Source organism: Camelus ferus, chromosome 7 (genome assembly GCF_009834535.1).
Source record: "Camelus ferus isolate YT-003-E chromosome 7, BCGSAC_Cfer_1.0, whole genome shotgun sequence".
Taxonomy (NCBI): domain Eukaryota; kingdom Metazoa; phylum Chordata; class Mammalia; order Artiodactyla; family Camelidae; genus Camelus; species Camelus ferus.
The window spans coordinates 12489750-12514938 of NC_045702.1; the positions used below are offsets into that span (position 1 = coordinate 12489750).

General features: G+C 41.7%; 2 protein-coding genes across 5 annotated transcripts in view; both read left to right on the plus strand.

Moving 5' to 3' along the window:
* Positions 1-25189, plus strand: part of LRGUK (leucine rich repeats and guanylate kinase domain containing) — a 100184-nt gene that overhangs the window by 48835 nt on the left and 26160 nt on the right. For all 4 annotated transcript variants that reach the window (XR_004321269.1, XM_032483369.1, XM_006193679.3 and 1 more), the window contains exons 12-15: positions 1455-1551; positions 5467-5580; positions 7247-7448; positions 8042-8137. Coding sequence is in view for 3 of the 4 variants with exons in the window: in XM_032483369.1 (XP_032339260.1) it covers positions 1455-1551; positions 5467-5580; positions 7247-7448; positions 8042-8137 (509 nt within the window). In the remaining variant the exon portion in view is untranslated. The remainder of the gene's footprint in view (positions 1-1454; positions 1552-5466; positions 5581-7246; positions 7449-8041; positions 8138-25189) is intronic.
* Positions 15866-25042, plus strand: LOC116664810. The gene is made up of 4 exons (XM_032483372.1): positions 15866-16374; positions 18614-18719; positions 19098-19179; positions 20709-25042. The coding sequence occupies exons 1-4, from the start codon at positions 16007-16009 to the stop codon at positions 20813-20815; spliced, it is 663 nt and encodes a 220-aa protein (XP_032339263.1). The 5' UTR covers positions 15866-16006; the 3' UTR covers positions 20816-25042.

Here is a 25189-nt window from a genome sequence, read left to right on the forward strand (position 1 = left end):
GAAGAGGAACAGTGGTATGAGCTATGAAAATCCATTTGTCTTTGACTTTGTAATGGAGAGGATTTTGAGGTTGCGACTTTACCCTCTTAGTGTGATGCTGAAAGGACTTGACTTTGGTGTCAACCTGTTGTTTCTTTCTTCCTTTTTTTTTTTTTTTTTTTTTTTTCATGCTATCTATGTAGCTCTGGCTTCAGAGAGTTGCAGGATCCTGTTGTTTCTTACTCACATTACTTATAACTGCTCTGCCTCAGTTTTATCCTCTATAAAATAAAAACAGTAACACCTACCTCATGGTTTTCTGTGAGGAGTAAATGAAGTAGCATATCATGTGTCTAACTGCTTGCATCTCTTATTTTAAAACCGTAGGATAATCTAAAGATCAGTTTGCATTCCCAGAACTTAACATTGGGAGGTCAGAATGGTATAAAATCAAGAGTCTTGGCCTAGCTGGGATGCCTGCACTTCTGGGTCTGGGACTGATCCTGGCCTGGTCTCAGACAAGTCACATTTGTAGTCATCTTAAAATGGAGTTCATCACATCCATTTCATGTTTCATTAATTCATTCATGCTGCAAATATTTAATAAATGCCAGACATTGGGGATGCAGTGGCAGATGAGATGAGCAAGATGAAGTCCTCCCCTCATGATTCGCACGTCCTGCTGGGGAAGATAGGAAAAAAACAGATAGAAGAAGGTAGTTTTGGTGATGGAGAGTACTTGGGGGTGTGGCAGGATGGAGTGGGGATGCTGTTTCAGAGGGCGAGCAGAAAGGCCTCTCTGGCTGGGCTGAGAATTCCATTCGGCACTGGCGTCCTGGATTCCCATGGGAGGTTCATGCACAGTATTGATATTGTGCCGGGACAGCGGAATGAGCTCATCCCTGCCCTCAGGCTGCGGAGGAGATGGGATCCTGAACAGGGGCTGGGAGGCAGATGGCGGTAGGCACTGAGGCTCTGGAAAGATGAAGAGGAGGTGTGAAATTCAGCGACAGGGAGTCAGGAAAGGCCTTTTAGGGAAGTGATGCTTAAACTGAGTCCTGAAAGACAAGTGAGTCAGCCAGGCGGAGGAATGGGGAGGGAAGCACACAGAAAGTGCCCGTATATCAGAGACAGCATGAAAACAGTGGGGTGAAAAGCCTGTGGATAATAAATATTGTTATATCTTAAAGTATTATGATGTGGTATCAGAGGAGGTGGTTCAGGAGGTGATAAAGAACAGAGTGAAAGTTTGGTGTCTATAATCCGGAATTTGTCTAATCCCCGTAGAATATAGCAAGTGAATGCAGCTGAGCACTGTAAAACCTCAGGGTTTTCACAGTTATGTTACTTATGATTTATGATTTGCGGATCAATTTTAATTTTTTTTTAAAACATAGTCTAGACCAAAACTTTTTCCATTTTGAATTTCAAGTTAATGGAACTGGATGAGGAGGTTACCTGCTTTATGTTTTCAGGCCCTTTCACACCACAAGACCACCTTACTTTGGAGAAGGAGATCGAGTTGACTATCATTTCATCTCTCAAGAAGTTTTTGATGAAATGTTCAACATGGTAAGAAAGTTCTCAATTTTTATCGCACAAGAAAGACGTGTTCTCTGGTAGAAATATTAGGAAATAGTAATAAGAAAGAGAACAATTATATTTGTTTTTTCATGAGAGATGTGTTCTTACTGAGTTACTTTTTCCTTAAGCATTTAATACATCATTGTTCACATGCTGCTTGATTTTATGATCTTGGAGAAAATATTGTAAATTTCCAGTGAAACTAAATAAACAGACATATTAAGAAGCTGGGAGGAAGGACACTACGAAAAGTTCTTTAGATCTGTATTGATCAGGTGCTTCTCTTCTTGATTGGATTTTACTCACGACAGACAGTTCTCACAGACCTGCTGGGATGCACCAAGCTTGTGAACTGAGCACTTCAGGGGGTTGGATTGTTCTGTCCAGAGACCACTCCCTCTGTTTGCCATCACTGGTGCTTTCTGACTGTTGCAACCCTAAGCTCCATTTCACCCTGGTATACCCCGTTTAGTTGGTCTGCCCTGGACACGTCCACAGCCTTAACCTCCCACCATGACATACCTGTGTGTGAAGTCCTGAGTCCTGGAGGGCAGGCAGTTCACTAATGCAGGTGGAAGCCCTTGCCATTAGACCAGAGAGGATTCCTCATTTCTTTGAGGTCTGTGTCTTTACTAGGTGAGGCTAACTACCCTGCCCTAGTCCATTTCATACTAGCTATGGGCAATCTTACTCAATTTGAAGATTTTTTTCCCTGAAACCTGATAAATCTAGTTATTGGTAATAATTCATGACATCCTTGTCTCTGAGTTCATTTCCTGTAAAAAAATTCATTCTTTCTTGGTCTTTACATGCAAAGGGAATTCTCACAACCCTAGTGTATTTTATCTGCCAAAAGTATATGCTAATGTCAATACATATCCACCCATGACTTCAGTTAAACAGCGAGAGTATCTCATATTCATCGCTACTGATGAATCTGTAAGCCTTTTATTTTCTCTTCACCGTGGGCCTTTATTGTGCTTATATTATCATCTTTTCTGTCACCAAATGAATCCTACACCACTCTTGTTTTTTCCTGAAGCCTACTGAAAGACTGGATTAAGGATGAGTTTATATTTCTGCTTTTGAAAGATTACCATCCAACCAGTGATGCTTTTATAGCTACATTCCCCTCTCCCCTCTCTTCTCTCTCCTTCTATCCTTTCTCTGCCCCTTCCCCCCCAAATGGAGCTGGCTTACACCTCAGTGCACGAGCTTAGATCTTCTGGGGCACTTAAAGCAGAGGCTCTGTAGTTGCCACGAGTTTAATTTGGAACGGCCAGCGTTACACGGGCTGCGCGTTCTCTCTGGCATTCACAGAGAAACCCAAGCAAGAAAGTCCTATAATCACCAGGATATTTTCGCTCTAATCTTGTCAAGAGAACCTCTTGGAAATTCTTTATGATTTTCTCTCGTAGGGCTGTGTTTTAGAAGTTCAGTCTAAAGTATCAGGAGTACTCTGGGACTTCATATTTCTAAAAGCCGTAATAGAAATTTGAGGAGTTATCTTGACATTAGTAAGAAGCACCCTCCTAGGACTCTGGGCTGAAAGACAACTAGTTCCCAAAGTTGATGTTAATTTCTCTCGTTAGAGTCTGAGACATTTTCCTCTTGGTTAATTCATCTGTCCTCAGTGCCTCACATGCTCCTCTGATGTTTCACTCCTTATCGTATCTGTGGTCAAGTAAGTCTGGTTCCGTTCCTAGTCTAAGAAGGAAATCACTGTACTTCTGTACCAAATCTAGTCTTCTACTTTCACTCCCTCCACAAAAGTTCTTGTGTGTTTGAGAAGTACTCATTTTTACTGCTTCTGCTAACATATATTACTTCACTGTAAGTTCTTTATCTTCAACTTGGATTTTGCTTCAGATCTTCTTTTCTTGAAAGTAAGCTTGAGGCTGTTTCATGAACAGAGACAAACCTAGAGATGAGAAACTCAAGACACATGGTCAGACTCACCAGTCACGCCCACACACTCAGCCTTCTGTACACAGAACCCCCCTCCACGGAACGCTCACCCGGACAGCCTGTCCCCCTCCCAAATCACAGTCCCCACCTTGACAGACAGCCCTGCCCACCTGCTGTGGACAGTCACACCTACCCTCTGTGAGAGGAAGACCTAACTCCCACACCCTTCCATATACATTCCACCCCCACCCCCAACACAGATCATCCCCGACCCCATGTGCCCGTAGACACAGGAGCCCCTTTTAAGGACATAAACACAGTCACTTACCTACAGAGTCTCTTCTTCTCTTGTGGAAATAAGACCACAAATCTGGAGGTTTCTGAAAAATGATTATTGCTATTTATTAAGAAATCCATAGGGAACAATGCAAGGACTATCCAGGAGCTGGGGGACCACTTCAACTCAATTCTTAACAAATCCGTTGAATAAGCCCTCTTTTAGATACACAAGTAACAATGCAAGATTCCTCCCAACCGAACATCCTTCCAGAAAATGTTTTTGGGATCCACAGAGGGAGACCCTCGTACACACAAGTAAACAAACTCGTAGTATATATCTGAAAAGGGGATTCAAATAGACATTACAAAAACAGACTCACAGTGAACAAAATCGAATACATACCTTATGGGGGCGTCAGATGCCTAGTTACCAAATAGATAGACTACAGATATTAAAAGGAAAGGAGTCACAGTGTGTGTTTGAAAGAACAAAGAGTACACGACACTGAGGAAGTCAAACAGTAAGGATATTTACTGTTGAGATTTTAACTTTCAGAATCCATGACATAAATTTCTTTGGATTATGTTGTGTGTGGCTTTTCCTCATCACTCGCAGCAGACACATCCCCCAAAGACTCACCCCTGTGAGGGACACCCTATGTCTCCTGGCCTTCCAACACCCCCTCCAACAGACAGCTCGCCCCCTCATCCCCACAGATCTCCAGAAAACCTGGGGCCAGGAGGCACAGGGTAGCATAAAAGACTCTTAACTCTTACTGTTTCTAATGGCGGTGCTGCCGTTTGATGGGCTTCAATCGATGGGATTCAGCCTTGGGAGTTTTCACATCATTATTTATTTCAAAATCAACGTGTGTAAGGAGTCACGGTTGCCAAGAATGTCCACATTTTTATTCCTTCTGTTGTCATCAGCCTTCCAGTTTAGATCAAACCTTGTGGTTCAGTAAATATAGTATCTTCAGAGAAAAAGTCAGACAATTTTGAGATGTGTGTTTCTACTTGCTTTTTTTTTTTTTTTTTTTTTTTTTTGCATGGTAATACAGCTTTGGGAAGAACTGGGCTTCCAGAATAAGGAGCAAAGGCAGTATTTATACTTCAAATGACTGGAGGGCACACAGTGCTGCTGAATACATCTGGGGCAGTTTCAATAAAAAGCTATGTTTGTAAGGAAGAGCAGGATGGATCTGTTTTTCATGGCTTATCTCAGGCTGCAAAGGTTTTAGGACATCCCTGTAATCCATGGCCTGCAGGCTTATCTGCGAGTGCAAGGCTTTTGAGAATGGAAGCTTTTCAGGGGGAGACCTGGTGTGCTGGCAGAGCTGAAATGGCTGAGGCAGAGGGTGACGTATTAGTTTTGCCTTCTCAGTAATGGAGGTTTATAGTGTAGGTTTGGCAGGGGATGGGGAAGCCAGCAAATGATCTGTTTACCATGAGCTTCAGGGCCTTCCCTCTGCTCAAACATTTGGTCAGCAGATTATTTCCAAAAACCTAATTTGTTTTGCCAGCTGAGACTCCTGAATGAATTTCTCCATCACAACTTGTTATTATGTTTCATAAATGCATTGGCATCCTTATAAAATTGCTAATATTTATAACTTTTATGAAATCATATAAAATAAAACATCAAATTTTTTTATTTATATTAGATTCCATGATGGCAGCTGTTACATGAAAATCTTTGTACTTCTTAAATTTCAGGGGAAATTCATTCTAACCTTTAATTACGGTAATCACAAGTATGGATTAAGTCGGGACACCATAGAAGGTATCGCAAGAGATGGTTTAGCAAGCTGTGTTCATATGGAAATAGAAGTGAGTACTTTTCATTCAATCAATTTTTTTCTCCTTTTGCAGTTTTATTATGTAGAATTATTACAGTTCGACTGCACATACACATTATATTGCATGTAAATACATATATACAGTATACTGCACATTGTCTTTTAGTTTACATATATGTACTAATTATTATTTCTAAGAACAGATTAGATCGTTAGCCTTTTAAACTTACATAGTTATCAAAGGAATAAAGCCAACTACAAAATAAGAATCAACAGAATGCAGTAATCCAATCATAAAGGACAGTCAAATGTACTTACACATATTCAAGAAATCAAAATAGTAATTAGTCCATTTGTGTCCTCATTATTATTATTTTTTAGATTCCTCTCATATAAATGATGTCATGTGGCATTTTTCTTTCTCTTTCTTACCCACTTCACTTTATTTTATTTATTCACTTTATTTTATTCCGGACCAATCAATATATTTTTAATGTGTGTTTGTGAGTTTGCATATGTACATTTGGGACTGGGGAGGGGGTGCAGGGGACCAGCAGCACGCTGCTAGGCCCAAGAGGAATGCAAACAGAAGTGTGAGATTTTAAGTTTGTAATTAACTTAAGGGAGGCAAGATATAAATAATTCAAATGACAGGAGTTAGATTACAAAACAGGAAATTGCCCAAACACTGTGGAGTAAAACTGCCACTCAGGATTTATTTTCTAAGTTATTTCCTCACTAAATTATCCCTTTTTTCTTTTTAGAGCACAGCCTCTGTTTATATAAGTGACTTAAAGGAAAATCTGTTTCCTACAGGGTGCGGAACCAGTTCCCTGTCCCCACAGGACAGTGGCAGGTTCACACATAAACCATTTTACCAAACTGTTTTTATCATTGAATCTTTTAGAAACCGTTTTTAAAGAGTCTGTATTTCTTCCCCCTGGTTTTTTTTAAAATGATTTTGAGCACTAAATTAAATTGTTGATGGTAGGAATGAGATGTTTAGAGTCCATTTGGAATAAGTTTCATTTTACATGTGAGGACACTGATGCTCAGGGAGTTGGAGGGATTTACGTGGAGTCACAGTAGCTGGAGAGCTGCAGTCATGACCCCACCCTCCAGATCCACAGAGCACTACCTGATAACCGCTTCCCTGGTTATGTGGCTCCCAGTTACCAGGGTACCACAAGGTTGGCCTTCCTGTGCCCTGGGTACAGGCTGTGAGATGTCATAGGAAGTAGCCAACCAGGTTGCTGGTTTCAAAATAGGAAGGGCCCAAGTTGATGACAAAGATGTAACAGAAGAGCCTTTCTCTCTGCTAAGATCTCTGTCTCCTGGGACTGCAAGGATGCCTTTTGAAATGTGAAATTGAAATTACTTTCCAGTAATAAAGATGCAGTACTGCTGTGAGTGTATCTATTTGTATCTAGCAGTTTTCTCTTGTAACAGTCAGATTCATTAGAGTGATTCATTAGAGGATAACTGGGCAGAATGAATTGGTGTATTTCCAATGGTAATGTAATATTTGATGAACAGAGAGAAGCAATGCAATCCTGAGATATTAGTAGGAAAGTAATAGCTACTTATACAAATAAAATACAGTACTGTTTATTATACCTGTATTGTCTCATGTCTCCTAAATGACTTCTAAATTGTGTCCCTGTTTCTAATTTATTATGTTTTCTTTAAATGTGTAGGGTGTAAGAAGTTTAAAACATTCCTATTTTGAGCCTCGATATATCCTGGTGGTACCCATGAACAAGAAAAAATATGAGGGCTACTTGAGGAGAAAAGGATTATTCAGTCGTGTAGAGATTGAATTTGCTGTCTCCAGAGTGGACCTTTATGTTAAAATTAGTCAGGACTTCCCAGGATATTTTGATGCAGTAATCAATGCAGGTCAGTAACTTTCAGCAAGGGTAAGGTTACTGGGGGAAAAAATCTGCTCCAGAATACATCTTCATTGTTGACTGAATGCAGTTTTTTGTGGTTGTAGGACTGAGGTGTCTGATTACTTGCTGGCAGTTGGCCAAGGGTCACCCTTAGTTTTCGGAGGCTATTCCCAGGTCCTATCCACACAGCCCTCTTTGTCTTCAGGCTATCAAGTCCTCCTCATGCTTCAAGGGTCTGTCTTCTGCAACCAAAAAACCTCCTTTTATGGGGATCATGTGATTAGAGTAGGCCCACCCAGATAATCTCCTTTTTGATCAGCCCAAATGCAGCTGATAAGTAATCTTAATTACATTCACAAATATCTCTTTGCCATTGAATCTAATAAAATTGCAGGAGAGGAGTGATAGCCCATCACGTTCACAGGTTCTGCCCACACTCAAGCTGGGGTGATTATACAAGGGTGAAGTACCATTGGGTCTTAGAATTCTGCCTACCACAATATTCATAAAATTAGATCTAGCTAAAAAACCATTATGATGGGTTGACTCTATTTGAATGTAATTCTGTTGCTTTAAAGCACATTATCTCCTTTACCGTAGATGACCTGGATGTCGCCTACCAAAGGCTGAGTGAGCTCATTCGAGAGTACCTAGGGTTGTCGGAGGAAACTGCCAAGACTTTGGCTCCAACTGCAGGTACCATCCTATTCCTTTTGTGCCAGAACTATTTTTCCCCCCTATGGGAAGAAAAACAAATCTGTGGGGATTCATCAGCTAGGCTGAAGCTGCTTCTAACTCTTTAATCCCTGTACTGCCTCTGGTGCCATTGTCCCCACAAACAAGCTACACCCGTCAGCCCTCTGGACCTGTACCTCTGCTTGTCTCGGTGACCATAATGAGCCTCAGAGGACTGTCCTTCCAGGACGTGCTGGGCAGTGCCTTGAAGGCTTAGAGAAAGGTCAGCCCCATGGCTCAGAACTCAGACTTTGGGAAGTTTGGCTCCCTTAGGGAGCTGAGGTGGTTTTCTGCTCAGCAGCACTGTTTTAATCCAAGAGATTCTTTTCCCCTTTCTTCATGTTGCCATAGTCCTCAAACTGTTGCACTGCAGAGTGTAACAGAAGAGCACTGGTCAGAGGATGTGAGCCTGATCCCAGTCCAGCTGCCCCTGGGAGACAAGCTGCTTTGCTGTTCTGAGCTTCAGTTTGCCGTCTTGTCAGATGGACTTAATGCTCCCCAGCTGCTTCACAAATCATGCACAGCAAATGTCGTGGGGTATCTGAGTGCAGCTCCTTGGAATCTAGGAATTCTAAAGCCCTAACTCAGAATTTTATTTTTAGTATATGAGTATTTTGAGATGTATTTAGCAGTTTCTACCCAAATTCACCTCACCACCCATTAAGGTGGCTGCTATGAATAAGCAAAACAAAACAAAAAAATAGAAAATAAGTGTTGGCAAGGTTGTGGAGAAAGTAAAAATGTAAAATGGTATAGCTGCTATGGAAAGTAGTATGGTGGTTCCTCAGAAAAATTAGAAATAGAATTACCATCTGATCTGGTGATTCCACTTCTGGGTATATGCCTGAAAGAACTGAAAAGCAGGGTCTTGCAAAGATATTTGGGTATTTGTACACCCACATTCACAGCAGCATTATTCACAATAGCCGAAAGTGTTCATCGACAGATGAATGGATAAACAAAATATGGTTTATATATATAAGAGAATATTATTCAGCCTTTAAAAAAAGGAAATTCTGACACCTGCTACAATATAGATAAACCTTGAAAACATCCTGCTAAGTGAAGTAAGCCAGCCACAAAAACACATAGACTGTATGATTCCACTTACATGAGGTACCCAGAGTAGTCAGATTCAAAGAGACAGAAAGTAGAAGGATGCTCGCCAGGGACTGGGGAGAGAGAAATGGGGGTGTTGTTTAATGGTGATGGAGTTTTAGGATTGCAAGATGAAGAGTTTTGGGGATTGGTTGCACACAGTGCGAATGTGCTTAACACTACTGAAGGGTACACTTGAAAATGGTTAAGATGGCAAATTTTATGTTACATACAGTAATAATAGTAGTAGTAGTAGTAGTAGTAGTAGTAGTAATAATAATAATAATAATAATAATAATAATAATAATAATAATAATAATAATAATAATAATAATAATAAAAGAATGCTCCCACAGTGGGCTGAACTGCAGTAACACATGGCATGTTGTAGAATGTTAATGTGAGACTTGCTGCCATGCGGAAGTATAGATGTTCCACGGCTTTGTGTGTACGGGCGGTTTAGCCTTTGAGATACTTTTGCCCAAGCAGGATTTTGCTGGCCAGGTCGCATCCTGGCCAGGCAGGAGGAGGCCAGGTTATTGTTTCACCTGAGTCCACACTAATTGTGCTGTTGTGCAACTCTGCACACTTCTCCCAGGGCAGGTGCCCCTGGAATTCTGAATGAGGTTAGTGAGAAACTGGTACCCACTGACGGGTAATGTCTGAGGCTTGCTTCTGGGTATGTCTCCTAGGGGACAGGTGCCCTGAAGGAGCCTGAGGAAAGTGGGCGCAGTGAAAGCAGGCACAGCTGGAGGGGCGGGGCCACGCTCCATCCGCAGAGGGAGCGCTCAGGGAGGAGCGGGTGTGACCGCCCAGCACTGCTCTCCTCCTCCGCGCCAGGCTGCACTCTTTAGAAAGCTGTGCGTGCCTGAGGCCTCTGTAGCTCCGTGGAAGTTTCTCTTGAGGAAATCTGGCTCCCGCTGCTTTCATTGTTTGCTAGCCCAGCAACCTCTGGTGTTTAATTTAGTCCCCCGGGGTGGGCTTGTCCCTGGGGGGGCTCCCCTCTGTAAGAGCACCCTGCCCCATCCCTGAGCCAGCCTGTCTCCCACTGTAAATTAGTAAGTGGGTGTTCTGGCTTTTAAATCAGCCCCTCAGGGGCTTGGGGAAACTTGAGTTGATCCCCCGAGCCTGAGTAGCTCTGAGTACCTGAGGCGAGCGTGGTTCTCAATCAGCAATGCCCCAGGCGCCTCTGAATCGTGGCTCTGGAGCTTGACCTGCCCTCTGGCTTCTCTTATTCTGCCACCACCAGGAACACAAACTGTTGGATGCAGCTGCCGTTTGGCAAATTAATAGACCAGATAATGTGTGCAGAAGAAGATAGACTCCTGTTTTAAAGGGTATCTTGAAACTTCATTTATTTGGACTAATTAGGTTAGGCCTGTCTGATTTAATGAAAAGTATGAATTACGGAATTTGTAGAAGTGTTATCACTCACAGATACATTTAATAACTGAAACTGGGCCATCCAGTTATTGACTAATAGAATCCCAGCTTTAAAAAGTACATGGGAGGGTTTGTAATTAATATACCAAACCTCCGGCCCCAACAGATCTCTGCTTTTCTGGCAGGTTTACTATTTTGGAAAATAATGTGTTTTCTTAAGAAGTCAAACCCTTTATTTTATTTATACAGTTAATCTGGGGAGGAAGGTACTTTTTTCAGTTGATGGCTTAAGGATACACCTGCACATAAAGTGACTTTGTGGAGCCCAGATATTATTCAAGTATTTAAAAATTCTAATTAACGTAGTCCTTATTAATAAGCTCTTACAGTGTCTCTAACGGAGCAGGAGCAGGAGCAGAGCTAGTGGCCCTCTGGGTTTCAGGGCTGCGCGGGCAGGTGTTAACGGGTTCCCTGCAGGAGAGCAGCGCCCAGTCATAATCATCGCAAAATGAAGGCTGTGACTCCCAGAGAAGGGCCCAGAGCCCCAGCAGGGTCACTGCCACAGGCCCGGCTGCCTCTCCACTTTTGGCCTCTGCTCTGAGCTGGGTCACTCTGATGTTAAGCTCTGTGGTTTAGGTATATCTGCATAGAGACTTACATCACTTACATAAATGTTCATGGCATTCCTAGAAACAAAAATCCCTAATTTTAGTATACTGGAATAATTTTTATATATAATTGAGCTATCAAAGGTAAGAAACTGAAATAAAAGATAAGTAAGATTCTATGAGAGTCAGTTTTGTCTGAGCCATTAGAAAACTGGGCCGGAAACAGGAAGCCTTAGTTTTGCATTCTAAATTTCACCAGTAGTCATTCATTTGATTAGAGGGAATCACTTGAACTCCCGTTTCTAAAAAACAAACCCCCGATGAACTATATATAATGTTCTAGGACATTTTATGCTCTTCCAGAGCCAAGCTGTTCTCTTCAGTTGGGTTAGACCATCTCCATGTTCAGCTTCAGTTCAAATAGAAATCTGATGGCCAATGGCATTGTTTTCATAGAAGCGGTAATCCTGTGTCAATGCAAACTGAAAATGACTGCCAAACATTTGAAGTAATAATACATAGCTTTATCTTTAGTAATTTTTATGTTGCTAATTTGTAACTGAGAATGCAATTCTAAATTCTTCTTCTTAACGATGAGAGTGGAATAAAGTAATGAAAGTAATAAGCCCAAGGTCTGTCAGTTCTGAGTATAGCAGCCCGTCAGCCTGGACCTAGAAATGTGAACCTTAACTGGAGGAGAGATTAATTACATGTTCATTTAATGCATGTGTAAAATAGTAACTTTGGGTACAGAGTGATTATAAACCCTCAAGATCTTTAGACATACCATTAATTGAAAATGGGTATATCAATTAAAGTACAGAGTTATTTTATTTTTTCTCCTATAAGTAATATTCATTTCTAAAGCAGGAAGACTAAAAAAAATCCTGAGTAAATAATATTGTTTCTACAAAATAAGGAAAAACTCACTATATTCACAACTCAGTTTCAGGGATGTCTTTATCCTCCATTTGTTTCTGTACAGCTGATTTCTGGAATAGTCAGTACTTCCAGTAAAGCTTTTAAAAAGCTGATTCAAGTACCACCCTGGGTTCTCATGATAGAGATCATAAAATAAAATTATATTTGAAAATCATTATTCAGAATTCTGACTAATGGTAGAGAAAAATGATGATGGTGATGATGAGTCAAACGGGGAATTTGAGCAATTTACTGGTCCATAAAGTGGTGCCTTTATCTCTAATAAACGGCATGGTATCATTTGCCAAATTATGTGAATTGTTAAATGGTGAAAGTAGAGGGAAAAAATCCTTGTGTGTCTGATTACAGGAAGCCAGAAGGGCTTAAAGATGGGAAGAAACTTCAGCATTGGATTTCACTGTTCTTATATTTTTCTTTTTCTTAGTGACTTTTTTATTGTGGTTAAAAAATAACAAAAATGTTGCCATTTTAACTATTTTAAGTGTACAATTTAAAGGTATTAATTATATTCACAATGTTGTGTAACCATCACCACTACCTGTTTAAAATCTTTTTCATCAGCTCAAACAGAAACTCCATACCCATCAGGCAGTAACCAGCCACCTGCCCCTCCCAGCCCGTGGTAACCTCTAATCTACTTTCTGTCTCTATGAATTTGCCTTTTCTAAATATTTTCACTCTTCTTATGTTTTATTTTAACCTTGTTTAACTAAATTTGTATTTTAATTTATAACTGTTATAAACTAGGGTGATAAGAATGATAAGAGAACAGGGCAGCCCCTCAGAAACCCCACCAGAGGCAAGATTTTCCTTGTCCCCTCTCTTTTTCTCCCCACCTCCACCCCCCTCAAGACACATGGCTTGACTGGATGCACGGGGTACACACCCAGACTAGGAAGTTCCGTGAGAACCCAGAGTAGTCCAAGCTCATCCTGCTTTGTGGGGAGAGAGAGGAAGGTGGCCAGGAGTCTGGTTTGCTTCTGGGGCTGGACCACCATGGGTTCACCTCCGAGGTCTGATTTGGTGTGGAGTGTCTTGAGTGTCGGGTGTGCCCCCAAATAAGAGGAGACTAGTTTCTTCAAGGCTGTTGCAGACTGGGGTGCCACCTCTGACCAGTGGCATTTCAGAGCCAGACTGGGTTAAAGTGGTACGTGGGCAGAATATATCAGGGCTTCTGTCAGTAAGCAGGTGTCTGCTGGGGTGACTGTGTCCGTGAGACTGTCCGTGAGACTGTCCGTGAGACCAGAACAGTTTTCCCGTGGTGGCAGCTGAAAGCAGGGACACCCCTCTGCAGCATCAGTATTGCTAGTGGCCTCTGAGAGCCAATTTTAAAGCCGGGAGAGACTTGGAGGGAAGAGGTAGCCCTTGGGTGGGGGTGGGGGTGGGGCAGCAGCTTGGACGGTGGGTCCTCAGGAGCAGCTCCTCTGAGCCCCGGAGCCTTGTGAGTCCGTGGGATCTGTTCTTTCCCTCCTTCCACTCATCGTTTATTTTTTGAGTGCTTGCTGAGCTTCTGCACCTTGCTGGTCACTGGTAAACTGGCACGACTTCTCAGAGAGCTCACAGTTTCTTTACAGGACAAGGAGAAAGGCCATTAAACAAGGAAACAAACGCGACTTTATCTGGGTTAGATGGCCATCCTCTAGTTTCTACCATCAAAAACAGCACTGACCTCTAAGGTGGTGAAAATTTTAAAATCTCATTCACTTAGAAAATTTTCTTATCACTCTCAGACTTGAGTGTAGATTTTGGTTCTGTGAATAAGCCTTTTTATGTTTATTCATTAAAGTGTATGTCTTCCATTGACTAAAAATTGCTCTAATTCCACTAAATAGGAAAAATTGTAGCCAAGGAGAAGGGGCAGTTAAATTCTTCAGTACATGTAATTTTATTCTTTTCAAGGGCCTATGTGCATCAACCAAGGGAAAGATTTTTTGTTATTAATTTCTAAAGTTACATCGTCGTACCTGTTGAGATATTTTTAGCTAACTTCTTTTTATATTGAAGCAGGAGCTCCTTCTAGCAAGAAGACTGCCTCTGGGGTGCCAGCACACCTGGTTCCATCCCCAAGGCGCTTGGCGAAACTGCAGGCCGATGGCCAGATGACAGAGCATCTCTCTGGAATGCAGGTTCCTGCAAAGGTCCCTGAAAATCAGAGCCTAGCTCCCTCCCAGAACCAAGAGCTGACTCAGGAGGGAGCAACCCATCAAGAAGAGCTTTCTCCCGGCGGCCACGTCAGCGCCGAGCCTCCTCCACAGCCCAGCACATCAGCGCCTGGTATTCCCCAGCAGGCTCCAAACCAGAAGGATGGGGGTGGTCAACAATCAGATCTTTCTTCCAAAACGGTAACCACAAATCTCCCTGAAAATGAGGCCCAGACATCCGGGGTGAAAGCCAGTGAAGGAGGGCAGCCTTCCCCAACTCCTTCCCAAGGGCCTCCTCGGCACCCTGACCCACTGCCAGCGCACAGCCCTCAGCTGAACCAGGATGAGGAATCGGGGGAGGCCACAGTACTCCCCACCGGCCCTCCCCCGTCTGAAATTGCACAGAGGTCTGGCCCAGCATCCCTCAGCCCCCAGGGAATGCAGGATGAGGAAATTGAGTCAGCCAACCTGCCACCCAACAGTTCCCATCATGCTCCAAGAGATCCTTCTGGTCCTGACAAGGCCAAGACACCTGGACCACCTCTGGGAGATTCTCAGCAACCTCTAGAGGAGGGAGTCCCCAAAGCTGAAGTCGTCCGGGTCAGCACTCCTTACCCAGAATTGTCACACCCTCAGGGCTCAACAAACACCAGACAGACCCAGGACAGGGAAGACCCAGTGACTTTGCCTCCCACAAGCCGGCTGGCTCCCACCAGGCTGCCCCAGCCCCGGGTCCTCGCTCCCCTCCAGAGTCAGAGACCCACACCCAAACTCCTCTCACCCAGCCGGGCGGAGGCCTCAGGGACCGCCTCAGATCAGACCCTGACTCCCTCTCCCAGGCCCCCGCCAGCTCAGGAAGGAGACCCCAGTAAACTGCCTCTCATCAGTTCCCTGTCGTCCCAAGCAGCCACAGACTCGGAGCCCCCATCAGGGCCACAGTCCTCGGCAAGTCCAGGAGGAGAAAGTCAGGGAGGTGAAACTCCCTCTTGTCAGTCCCCCCGCCCAGGACCGGGCACCACAGCCTGCCCCTGATCCGCCCCAGGAAGAGGGGGCTCAGGCACTTAAGCTCCCACAGATCCCCACTTCTTTCTCCGAACGGCAGCTGCCGCAGAACACTAGGGCAGCCCAGCGTGACTCGAGGCCTGCAGAGGAAAGGCAGGCTCCCAAAGCAGGCCTTTCCTCTAGCAAGAAGATTCCAGACATACAGGCCTCGCCCCAAAACCAAAAGCCAGTGCAGCAGACCGGAGCTAGAAAAAAAAAACTCCTCATCCACGAAGAGACTCCTAAGGGGCCTGCACATCAGAAACGGGCGCCACCTGGAGGCCAGCAGGCAGCCTGGCAGCCAGAATCCCAGAGAGAGCCCACTCCCCCAGAGGCGCCCAGCCCCCCTAACCCCAGCCCTCCTGGGAGCCCTCAGGGGGACCAGAGAGAAAAAGGCCATACACTAGGCATTGCTGACCCACCCCATACAGCACCGTTACTTACAGAGGCCCAGTTACAGGAAGAGAAAAGGGGAAAAGTACATTAGTCCAGAAAAAAGGCCCATGCCAGCCTCCCCCTAAATGCCCAGGTTCAGAAGGTAGCCATGTCCAAAAAGGGACCACCTTCAAAAAGAAATAATCCTGGAGGATTATCTCAGGAAAATAAACCTACTGAGGATGCCTCTGCAGAGTCACCACCAAGCACTTCTGCTCCTGGAGAACGTCCAAGAAGAAAGAGAGAGAGTCATAGAAGAGGAAGTTCTCAGAAGGGAGAGACTGCTCTTGACCCCTCAGAGCAGGATGGCGTGGCCCCCACCCAGCAGACTGTTAAAGAGACACACACCCATCAGGGGACCAGCCAGACCAGAGAGAGCTCCATCCAAAGGGACAGTGCTTCCAGGCAGCGAGCCAGAAAGAGACATCCCCAGAAACATGGGGGAGCACCGCAGAATAGCAGCCCAGCCGCAGCCCAGGAGCAGGTGTCTGCCGAGGAACAGGGCAGCTGGAAGGGAAGGCTGTGGGCTCGGGGCAGTCAGAGCAGCAAGGTATAAGCCATCCCAGGGCACTGTGGTCTGTACACCAGCTTCCCTCCGCAACACCAAGTCAGTGTGGGTGGGGCCCGTGGATAGATTCTTAGAAGGCTGCCAGTCTTTGCACATTTGCGTCTCTTTTGTGGCCTGCCATCGCAGCCTGGAAGAGCGCCCTCTGGAGGGATACCCAGCAAGTGGTACTCCTGCTGCCAGCTGATAGAGCTGGTCTTAATAGTTGGTGTCAGCAAGGAGCCTTTGGTCCAGACTTGTGCGAATTCCAACATGAGTTCCAGCTCCAGCTGAAGCAGTGCCATACTGCCAGTAAGTTTCGTTTTCTTCGTTAGGGAAATTCACTTCTAGATTAGAAAAATTTCTCAGGCTTCTTGCTTTATTGAGAGGTCCAGAAGCAAAACAAACTCTGAGAAAGGAAGACTTTGCAGTTCCTCAGTCTTGATCTCTTCCACAAGGATTCCAAACCCACAGTTAATTTGTGGGAAGAAGACAAGTCCTTTACGCCCATGACACTGTGATCGAGAGCTTCAGATTCACGTTGACACATTACCTGAAAGTAAATTTTGCTTGGAATGAATACCTTCCCTCTCTCTCTGAATAGGAACCACAGATAAATTAGCCCATACCTTCATTATGCCGAACCATCTGGTTGAATCACTTAAAGGAATTAGTGGGGAGAAAATTCAGGCGAATCTGTTTTTTATTTATCTATTCATACCATCAGGATTCTTTTGCTGGAGAGTGACAGGAATCCAACCTGAGCCACTGTATGTGAATCTATTAGGAGGGAGTGGAGTATCTTACACAACCGAACTATGGGGAGGGCAGAGGTGCAGCAGAACCTCAGGGAGACTGAGGACCATCTTTGAACATAACCTGGACTCCTGTCATCCCCAGTGTTTTCATCGTCTCCTGGACTCTTGTCACCTCCAGGACCCTCGTCATTTCTCATCTCTGTATCTTCTCCATGCTGGCTTCATCCCCTATGCTTTAAATGACTCTGTCATTTTCTGTACATGGCAGAGAACATGACCATCAAGAGCTCTTAAATTTTACACCTGGTTTTACATCTGGCAGCTCCCACTGTTAGAAAGGGATTAATTCACGTGCTCCTTGGCCCTAAGATTTTATATATATATATATATATTTTTTTTTTTTCCAGGGGAAGACTGGCTCTCCTTGGGTCAGATGCTCATCCTTCAACCAATCTCCTCTGACTGGGGACAGGGTCACATTTAAATATATTCAGTGGGTTCACTCTTGTGAATCCTAGCATTCACATAAAAGAAAATAACCATAAGCAGAGCAACCAATCTAAGATTTAACTCTTAAGAATTTTCAAGAGATTTATTGAGTACTTACTGTGTGCACAGCAGCATGCTAAGCTGTGTTGGGCATCCTGTGTTTAAAAGTGGAACTGATGACTGCATGCCTGTGTAAGTGTTTTTTCTTACACAAAAGGCATGCGTCCACAAAAATTGTATGCAAAGTGTTACTTCAAGGGCAGTAGAGGAAATTGATAGTTTTACAATCCAGGATGCAGGACTCCTTCTGTATAATGAAGAGCCTATGTTATACTAGTAATTACCCTCTGATTTATCTGGTTTGCCCAAGATGAAATTAATATGGTGATTTTTTTTAATATATCATAGCTTATTTTTTATTAGGTTAGTTCAAGTCCTCCAACAGGATTGATCGGGCACTTCTTATATGCCAGACACCATGATAGTGGCTACATACAGTGAGCTGATGAGGACACTTAAAGAAGCTCTCTCTCTCATCAAGGAGACAGATAAGAGGGTTCATTATAATACCATGTGATTAGGGCAACTGGAGGCCCCACAGCGAGCTAGGATAGGTTTAGCATCAAATAGACAAGAAAACCCAAGTCTTAACTTTTCCAGAATGTCATAAGAAAACTAAGGAAGGACACTGAGTTCAGCCTGGGATGTGAGAATTGGGTCAGAAACCACTTCCAAGAGGAGCTCATTCTTCAGCTAAGCCATCAAGGTTGCAAAGTAGTCAGCAGACGGATGGGAGAGAGGGCAAGGTCCCTTAGGAGAGGGCACAGCGTGTGCCTAAGCATGGAGGCAAGAGCAGGCGTAGCGTCTTCTGAGCACTCAGATGTCAGGAGCAGGTGCATGTAGAGCCAAAGGGCACTTTGTGCTATGTTAAGGAGCTTGGAAACTTGACCTTCTAACCACGGGGAGCCATGGAATGGTTAGATTTTTTTTTATCTTAGAGGCACCCGTCTCCGAGTTGGCATGGAGGATCACTTTAACTTAAGGAGAGCAATACAGATGGCAGGAAGAATGGCTGAGAACCATGGCAGTAGTCCTGACAAGAAGGTAAGGGCCTGAAATAAGGCATCGTGGCAGGAATGGGCAGATGCAAGGTATTTGGACTGGATGTGGGGACAGAGCAGATTGTGCAAGAGAGGAGTATGATCTGGATAAGCACCCAGTCTTTATGACCCTTGCACGGGGCATTTCAGAGGCACCGATACCTCACTTAGGTGAAGAACTTTAGAAATGTACTTGGTCTCCTCCTTGGGCAGCTGTTTCTGAGGTGTCTTAAGGCATTTGGGGTTGCATTTTCATCAGGGTCCTAATGCAAAGCGAGATGCCAGATTTCCCTTCATTTGACTTGGAAGAAGCCTTAGCACCCTTCCCGGGGGTCCGTGATGGTGCCAGCTCTGCGTTTATGTCTGTGTTTTGGTTGTGCAGATGTCTCCAGTTCAGTGCAGCTGGACAACACTTTGTTTGTGTTTCAAGGAAAGGAGTAGAAAAGATTACCAACTCCTCACTGGTGAGAGGTTTTTACTATTATTGATGTTTTTGGTAGAAGGGAAACTCCTGCTTTTTAATTGTAGAACATAAATATTTTTAAATTGCCAGTTTTCCATCTATCTTTACAAGCAAAGTTGATACCACTTTCATTTGCTGTGTTCCTCAGCAAAATGCTCTCAATGGGGGAGAAAAAGAACTTTGTGGACTTCAGTCACTCTGTTAGCTAATACAATCTTCAGCTTTTAAAAAGAAATCTGGTACATAGTATTCAAATCAACAGAGATAATTGTTCCCCTGGGCACAAGAGCCTGCTTCAGATATTTAAAGAACTAAATCAATTATTTTCAAACCTCAAAAGATAATTGGACAAAGGGTATATGATTGGGTAATTTACAGAAGAAGAAATTAAAATGGCCAGAAAATATGTTGAAAAGTATTAAACCTTCACTATCACTGTAAGTCAAAACAGATTAGACTTTTTTGGGTACCAAAATGGCAAAGATGGAAAACAAATTAATGGCTGTTCTTGGTGAGGTGAAGAGTAAATGAACTTTCTGTATCGTGGAGACAGCACTTTTCTGGGGACAGTTTCACAGTATCTGTCAAAGCCTTACAATGTTGCATATTTTTAACCTAGAAATTCTAATCCAAGAATTAGCATGAGGAAGTAATTTAAGTACAAGGATGTTCGTATTACTGTCTTATAATAAAATCTGAAAATAATCTAGCCATCAAATGGGATTTCAAAAATGAGTTATGGGAAGAAAGTTTTGATACAGCTCTATGTTGCCATTGTAATCATGTTGTAGAAGAATGCATAGAGAAAGAAAATGTTTGTTACTTATTAAGAAGAAAGCAGGTTAAGGAGGTGTGGCTAGTGTGTGGTTCCAGTTGTGAGCTCTGAGTGGTTAGATTATGGATAATTTTAATTTTCTCATTTATGCCTTTTAGTGTTTTGTAAATTTTCTACAATGAACCTGTGTTTATTCAGAAAAAGTTATATAGAACTAAAGTCCCACACATAAAAAGCTGTCCTATGAAAGCAGCAACCTCATGTTCTGTTTCTTTTTTGGCATAATGAGGACTTTCTAAGAGTCAGAATCATGTACACAGGAACCAGCAGGCTTTCTCCAGAACTTTGACGCTCTAGTGACGGGAATCTTCCAGAAAGTCTCCTTACTTTGGGTGACTAGTTGGACCGGCTGAAATACAAGGTTCCTCTTATAATCTATGATCTGTTCACTACAACTGGCTCTACTTGCTGGCCCTGAAGAACCCAGCAGGCTGTTTTATTAAATACAGAGCTTAGTGCTAGAAAATTGCACACAGCTAGTCCTTGTTAGATCAGTGGCTTTCGAACTTTCTAGTCCAAAACCCATAACTAAGAATACAGCTCACAATATCATGACCCACCTACACACAGACACATAGGAGACAAAAGTATAATGAAATACCTTTACTGTGGTGGTAAACCCTGATACTTTCTATTTTATTCAATCTTACTTTTCCAAGCTGCTCATGACCTACTAAAGTGATTTTGCAATTTAGTCTGCAGTTTGAAAAACCCGGTCCTGAGCACTCTGGAGCTTTGCTGTGGTGCTGTTCTTAGAGGCCAGCTGTCCAGATGCTTCCCTGCTCTGGTTGCCTTCAAGTGAGGTGGGATGCGTTGGCATGATTGATGCTGAATTGTTTTCCGGGACAGTAGAAGGACCCAGGGTATTGGCAGTTATGTTCTTTGTTAGTGTTAGGGCTCCAGAAAAGATGTATCGGAAATGTTTATGCATAGTAGTAAGTTCTTATGTGAAGCAAAAAAAAAAAAAATCAGTCTCAAAATAATCCTGATCTATAGTGTTTTAACCACTTAGCTGGTTGCACTTCTTCTTGCTCCATAACAGCACTGAAAATCACCTTTTTACTATAAAAGTTCCTCCAAATTCCACTTCAGATAATTGTACCATTTCTAAAGTGTCTAGCACAGTATGTGCATAAATGAATTTGATTAATTGCTTAGTTCAGTTTGAAAAACATCGTTCTAGAAATCACTTTTCTTTATTGACCAGGCATTCAGAGAAGACCGTAAGAAGAGACTGTTTCTTTGTGTTGATGATAAAGTTAGACCACCAGATCTTTGTTCTCAAAGGTGATCATGAGAAAACAGTCATGATTAGCAAAAGCTGGAGATCTCTTTTAAAAGTTTGTAACCTTAGAAATTTATGATTTAAGATAACACTAAAAGTCAAAATTATCATTGGAAATTCTGGCTCTAGCTGTGTGACCTTGGGCAAGTTACAAAATTCCCATGTATAAAATTGAGATAATTGATAGTATCTATCTCAAGATTATTGTTAGGATTAAATGAGTTCAATTTATTGAAAAACACCCAGAACAAAGTCTGACACACTGTAAGTGCTTATATGAGTGTCTGTTAGCTTTAACCTATAAACAGAAAAAAAATTTTTTTTAAATAACATTTTATCCTTAATTGGAATAGAACAACACTGTTCAGAGTAGGTAAAATATTTGGCAAATGGCGTGGTCTTCTCTGAAAATCCTTTTTAAAAACTTTGACAACCTTAATTGAATTAAGGGGCTTAAACAGAATTAGAATAATATTGGAAAGAAATTGTAGTTCAGCAAAACATTTCTGAGGCTGAGTTTTTTTCATGCACATTCACAGGTAGGCTTGTATCTTGGAGAATGAAGTGGGGAGACATCAGCTCTGAGGTTTTTATGAAACTGACTCATGATACACACAGAAAAGACTGTAATAACACCTGGAACATAGTACCTACTCAATAAATGTTATTTATCATTTTTGCTATTTTTTGTCATTGATAATATCAAAGACATTTATATTCTGTGTTTCAGATTGATTAAGTGGTAAATGCCAACAAGCTACCTGATTCAGGAATAAACTACCAGATAAGTGGGGATTTTGTTTTCTTTTTATGGTAGTTTGAAACAAACATTGGCTTCTACAAGCTACCAGATCTAAAGACCCTCGGTTTCCAAGGACAAAGATAGCAAAAGAAAGACAAAAGATGTCTTTGCTTGAGAAGTGACCAATGAAACAACATCTTTGAAAATGTTGTTCTTGAAGGATGAGCCCTTGAGCAAAGACCACATTTCCCGGAGGTGGGGGTATAGGGTTGGGTCAAAATCACATCAGAAATTTAGTATCAAACCTATATTGCTCAAAGGAGAGGAAACCTTTAGTGTGTGTTCAAGCTCCCTGCAGGTGTCTGTCTGATTTCCTGCCAGTCTTAGCTTCCCTTTTCTCCTCTGCCTTTCCCTGATTCTGTACACATCCAGATCTTATGCATCAAGTTTCCACTCTTGAAATCTACCTGTCTTATGTCCTGTCTCCTTCAAAGTGTCAGTTCACTTCTTCATGATAAAGTCATCCATTAAAAGAACACTCTTGAGATTCAGGGTACTATTGTTATTATGTTTTTTCTGGGACAACCTGGATAGGGTATCCCAGTATTGAACCCATTAGTTCGGCTCTACTGAAGACATTTCAAAGTATGAAGTTCAAAAGAGAGAAGCATTTATTTTGTACCTCATTCTCTGTGAGTGGAAAGACGCACTCACGTGCTTTCCTTTGTCCTGCATCTGTTCTCTGTTTAAATGCCTGATTATTCCTTTGACTGGACACTCAAGAATACAGCGCTTTACTGTTAGAATGGTTTCATAAGTGTGTTCATTTTACCATGTATATAACATGAACATTATTACTGTATTTTTTTGGACTCATATGGTAGCTTTCTACTACAAAAGCTATTTTGCTGTGGAAAATGATTATGGATATTATGTGAAATGATTATTTTTCTAGTTGCTATTATTCCTTTCTCAGAAGCACAGAGAGACAAGACTTTTAAGATTTAATTCTGTCCTGGGAAAATGGCTTCTTCCAGCACCTTCAGTTTTGTGATAGTAACTTCCTTAATGAACTGAATATTTCCCTTAATTTTCCGCTATGAATTATGTAACTATCCTATTAAAAGTAAATAAATATTTTAAATTGTGCCGATTATTGTTTTCAGCCCTTTTTATGGTTACATATTTTGGTACTGAAACTCTTTTACAGGGATTTTTATAGCTATTTATATTTTATGTATATATATTTGTATTTAATTATGGTAGGTATAAATTACTCTTGTTAGTTTAAAAAAAAACCTCACTATTACCTAAATAAACGTGTTTTTTTTAAAGTCCCATTTGAGTGGGAAGGAAAAATGAATGATTCTGGCTGAGAACTATTGTCTGAAAATTAAAGCCTATTTCCAAGTTATACATTTCTAAGTGCTTGCAAAGAGAGACAGACTAGTGTTGATTGATTTTTTTTTTTTTTGCAAGGTTTTATTTAAATGTCAAAAATGTACACTTTAAAGTTTTCAGTCTCGTGTTTTTGGACAGGAGAATGCCTTCGTTGCTTTGCTATGCAAGTAATCTTACTGCTATAGAAAAATTGGTTATGAAAATAGGGATCTTTTGCCTTTGAAAATATTCACAATCTGACTCAAATTCTAATTTTATTACCAGTTATTGAAATGGCTTTGTGCCTGTAATATCAGATCAACATCTTTTCTTTCCTCTCTTTTTTTTTTCTTTTCAGTAAAAGAACCTATTTAGTCTGTGTGATGATACGTTAGGAAATACACATACAAATGTTTTATCCTTAGATTCGTGGCTTCTACTACATTTGTTATTTCGGTTGGGTTGTGTGCCTATTCTTTTAAAATGTTTTATACAAACATTATTTTAATTCACTTGACTGCTAAGAGATATAAGTCTAAATAAAAGGTCTAAGTTATTTTGAATTAATTTGAGATGTAGTTCCAGTTGTTCCAAATATTTCATTTATATTTTCCTGCCTTTGATAATGATACCAATCCATAAAATAACTTAAAAGTCTGTCATACCTCATTAGATTCATGTATGCCTCATTGTAGGTGTTTAATTTAACTAGCCTATACACGGAGGAACTTGGTAATTTTTATGGACTGGACAGTAACATATATATATATATTATATATATTTTTTTCTTTCTAACGTTGCCTCAAGTTTGACTTTAATTGAGATACTTTGAATAAGATCTCTTTAAGAAACTTTGTTGCATTATGATGTTGGTAATTATATTTTCTTTTTTTTAATTGAGAAATAGAATCTCTTATCCATTAATGTATTATAGACATTAGAAATTATATTAAGAACTATATGAACTCTTTATTATAGGAGTCCAAGTCACTGAAGTGGTGGCATTATAATGTAATTTAATAGTAATCTAAACACATTATCTTTACCCAAAATGTTTTGTTGCTGAGAAGCCATTAGGACATTAACCTGTTGAATTATAGCTGCACTGTATCGTCAGATAGAACTTGATTTGTCTCTATTGTAGTACAAATAGCATATGTCTGAGAGAGCTAGAAGAAGGAACCCTGACACAAATACTGTATTTTAAAAAAGCTTTTATATATAAAGCATCCTTTCTATGGAAATTATATAAATATACTTTCTATTTCTTTACGTTTTATCTTAACTTTTTCCAAATTCATCTGGCCTTTTTTACAATGCTCTGTTCTTAGAGTTCCATCAAGAGGACAAGAGTTCCGGTTTTCCATTTGTTTGCTTGTTTGTTTTTTAATGAGCACACAGAATCCAGCCCCACCGTCTCCTTTTTTCTCCTATGCTTCAGCCTTGCTGAATTCTTTACTGTAACTCAGTTGTGTTAAGCACGCTTCTGGGTCCTTATATAAGGCCACTCTCTTTGCCTGAAATGCTTGCACCCCAGATATTTGATGCCTTCCTTCTCTATGGCTTGAGATCACTGTCCAGATGTCACTACCTTAGAGAGGTTTTTCTTTGACCATCTCAGTCTGTCTCCTTATCTGGCTTCCTGGTCCTTCAGGGAACTTACTCCTACCTGACATTATCTGACGTGTTATCTGTCTGTCTCCAACAGTAGAATGTCAAGTCCCACGGGTCAAGGACTTTTTATTTACTGCCATATCCCCAACGTCCAG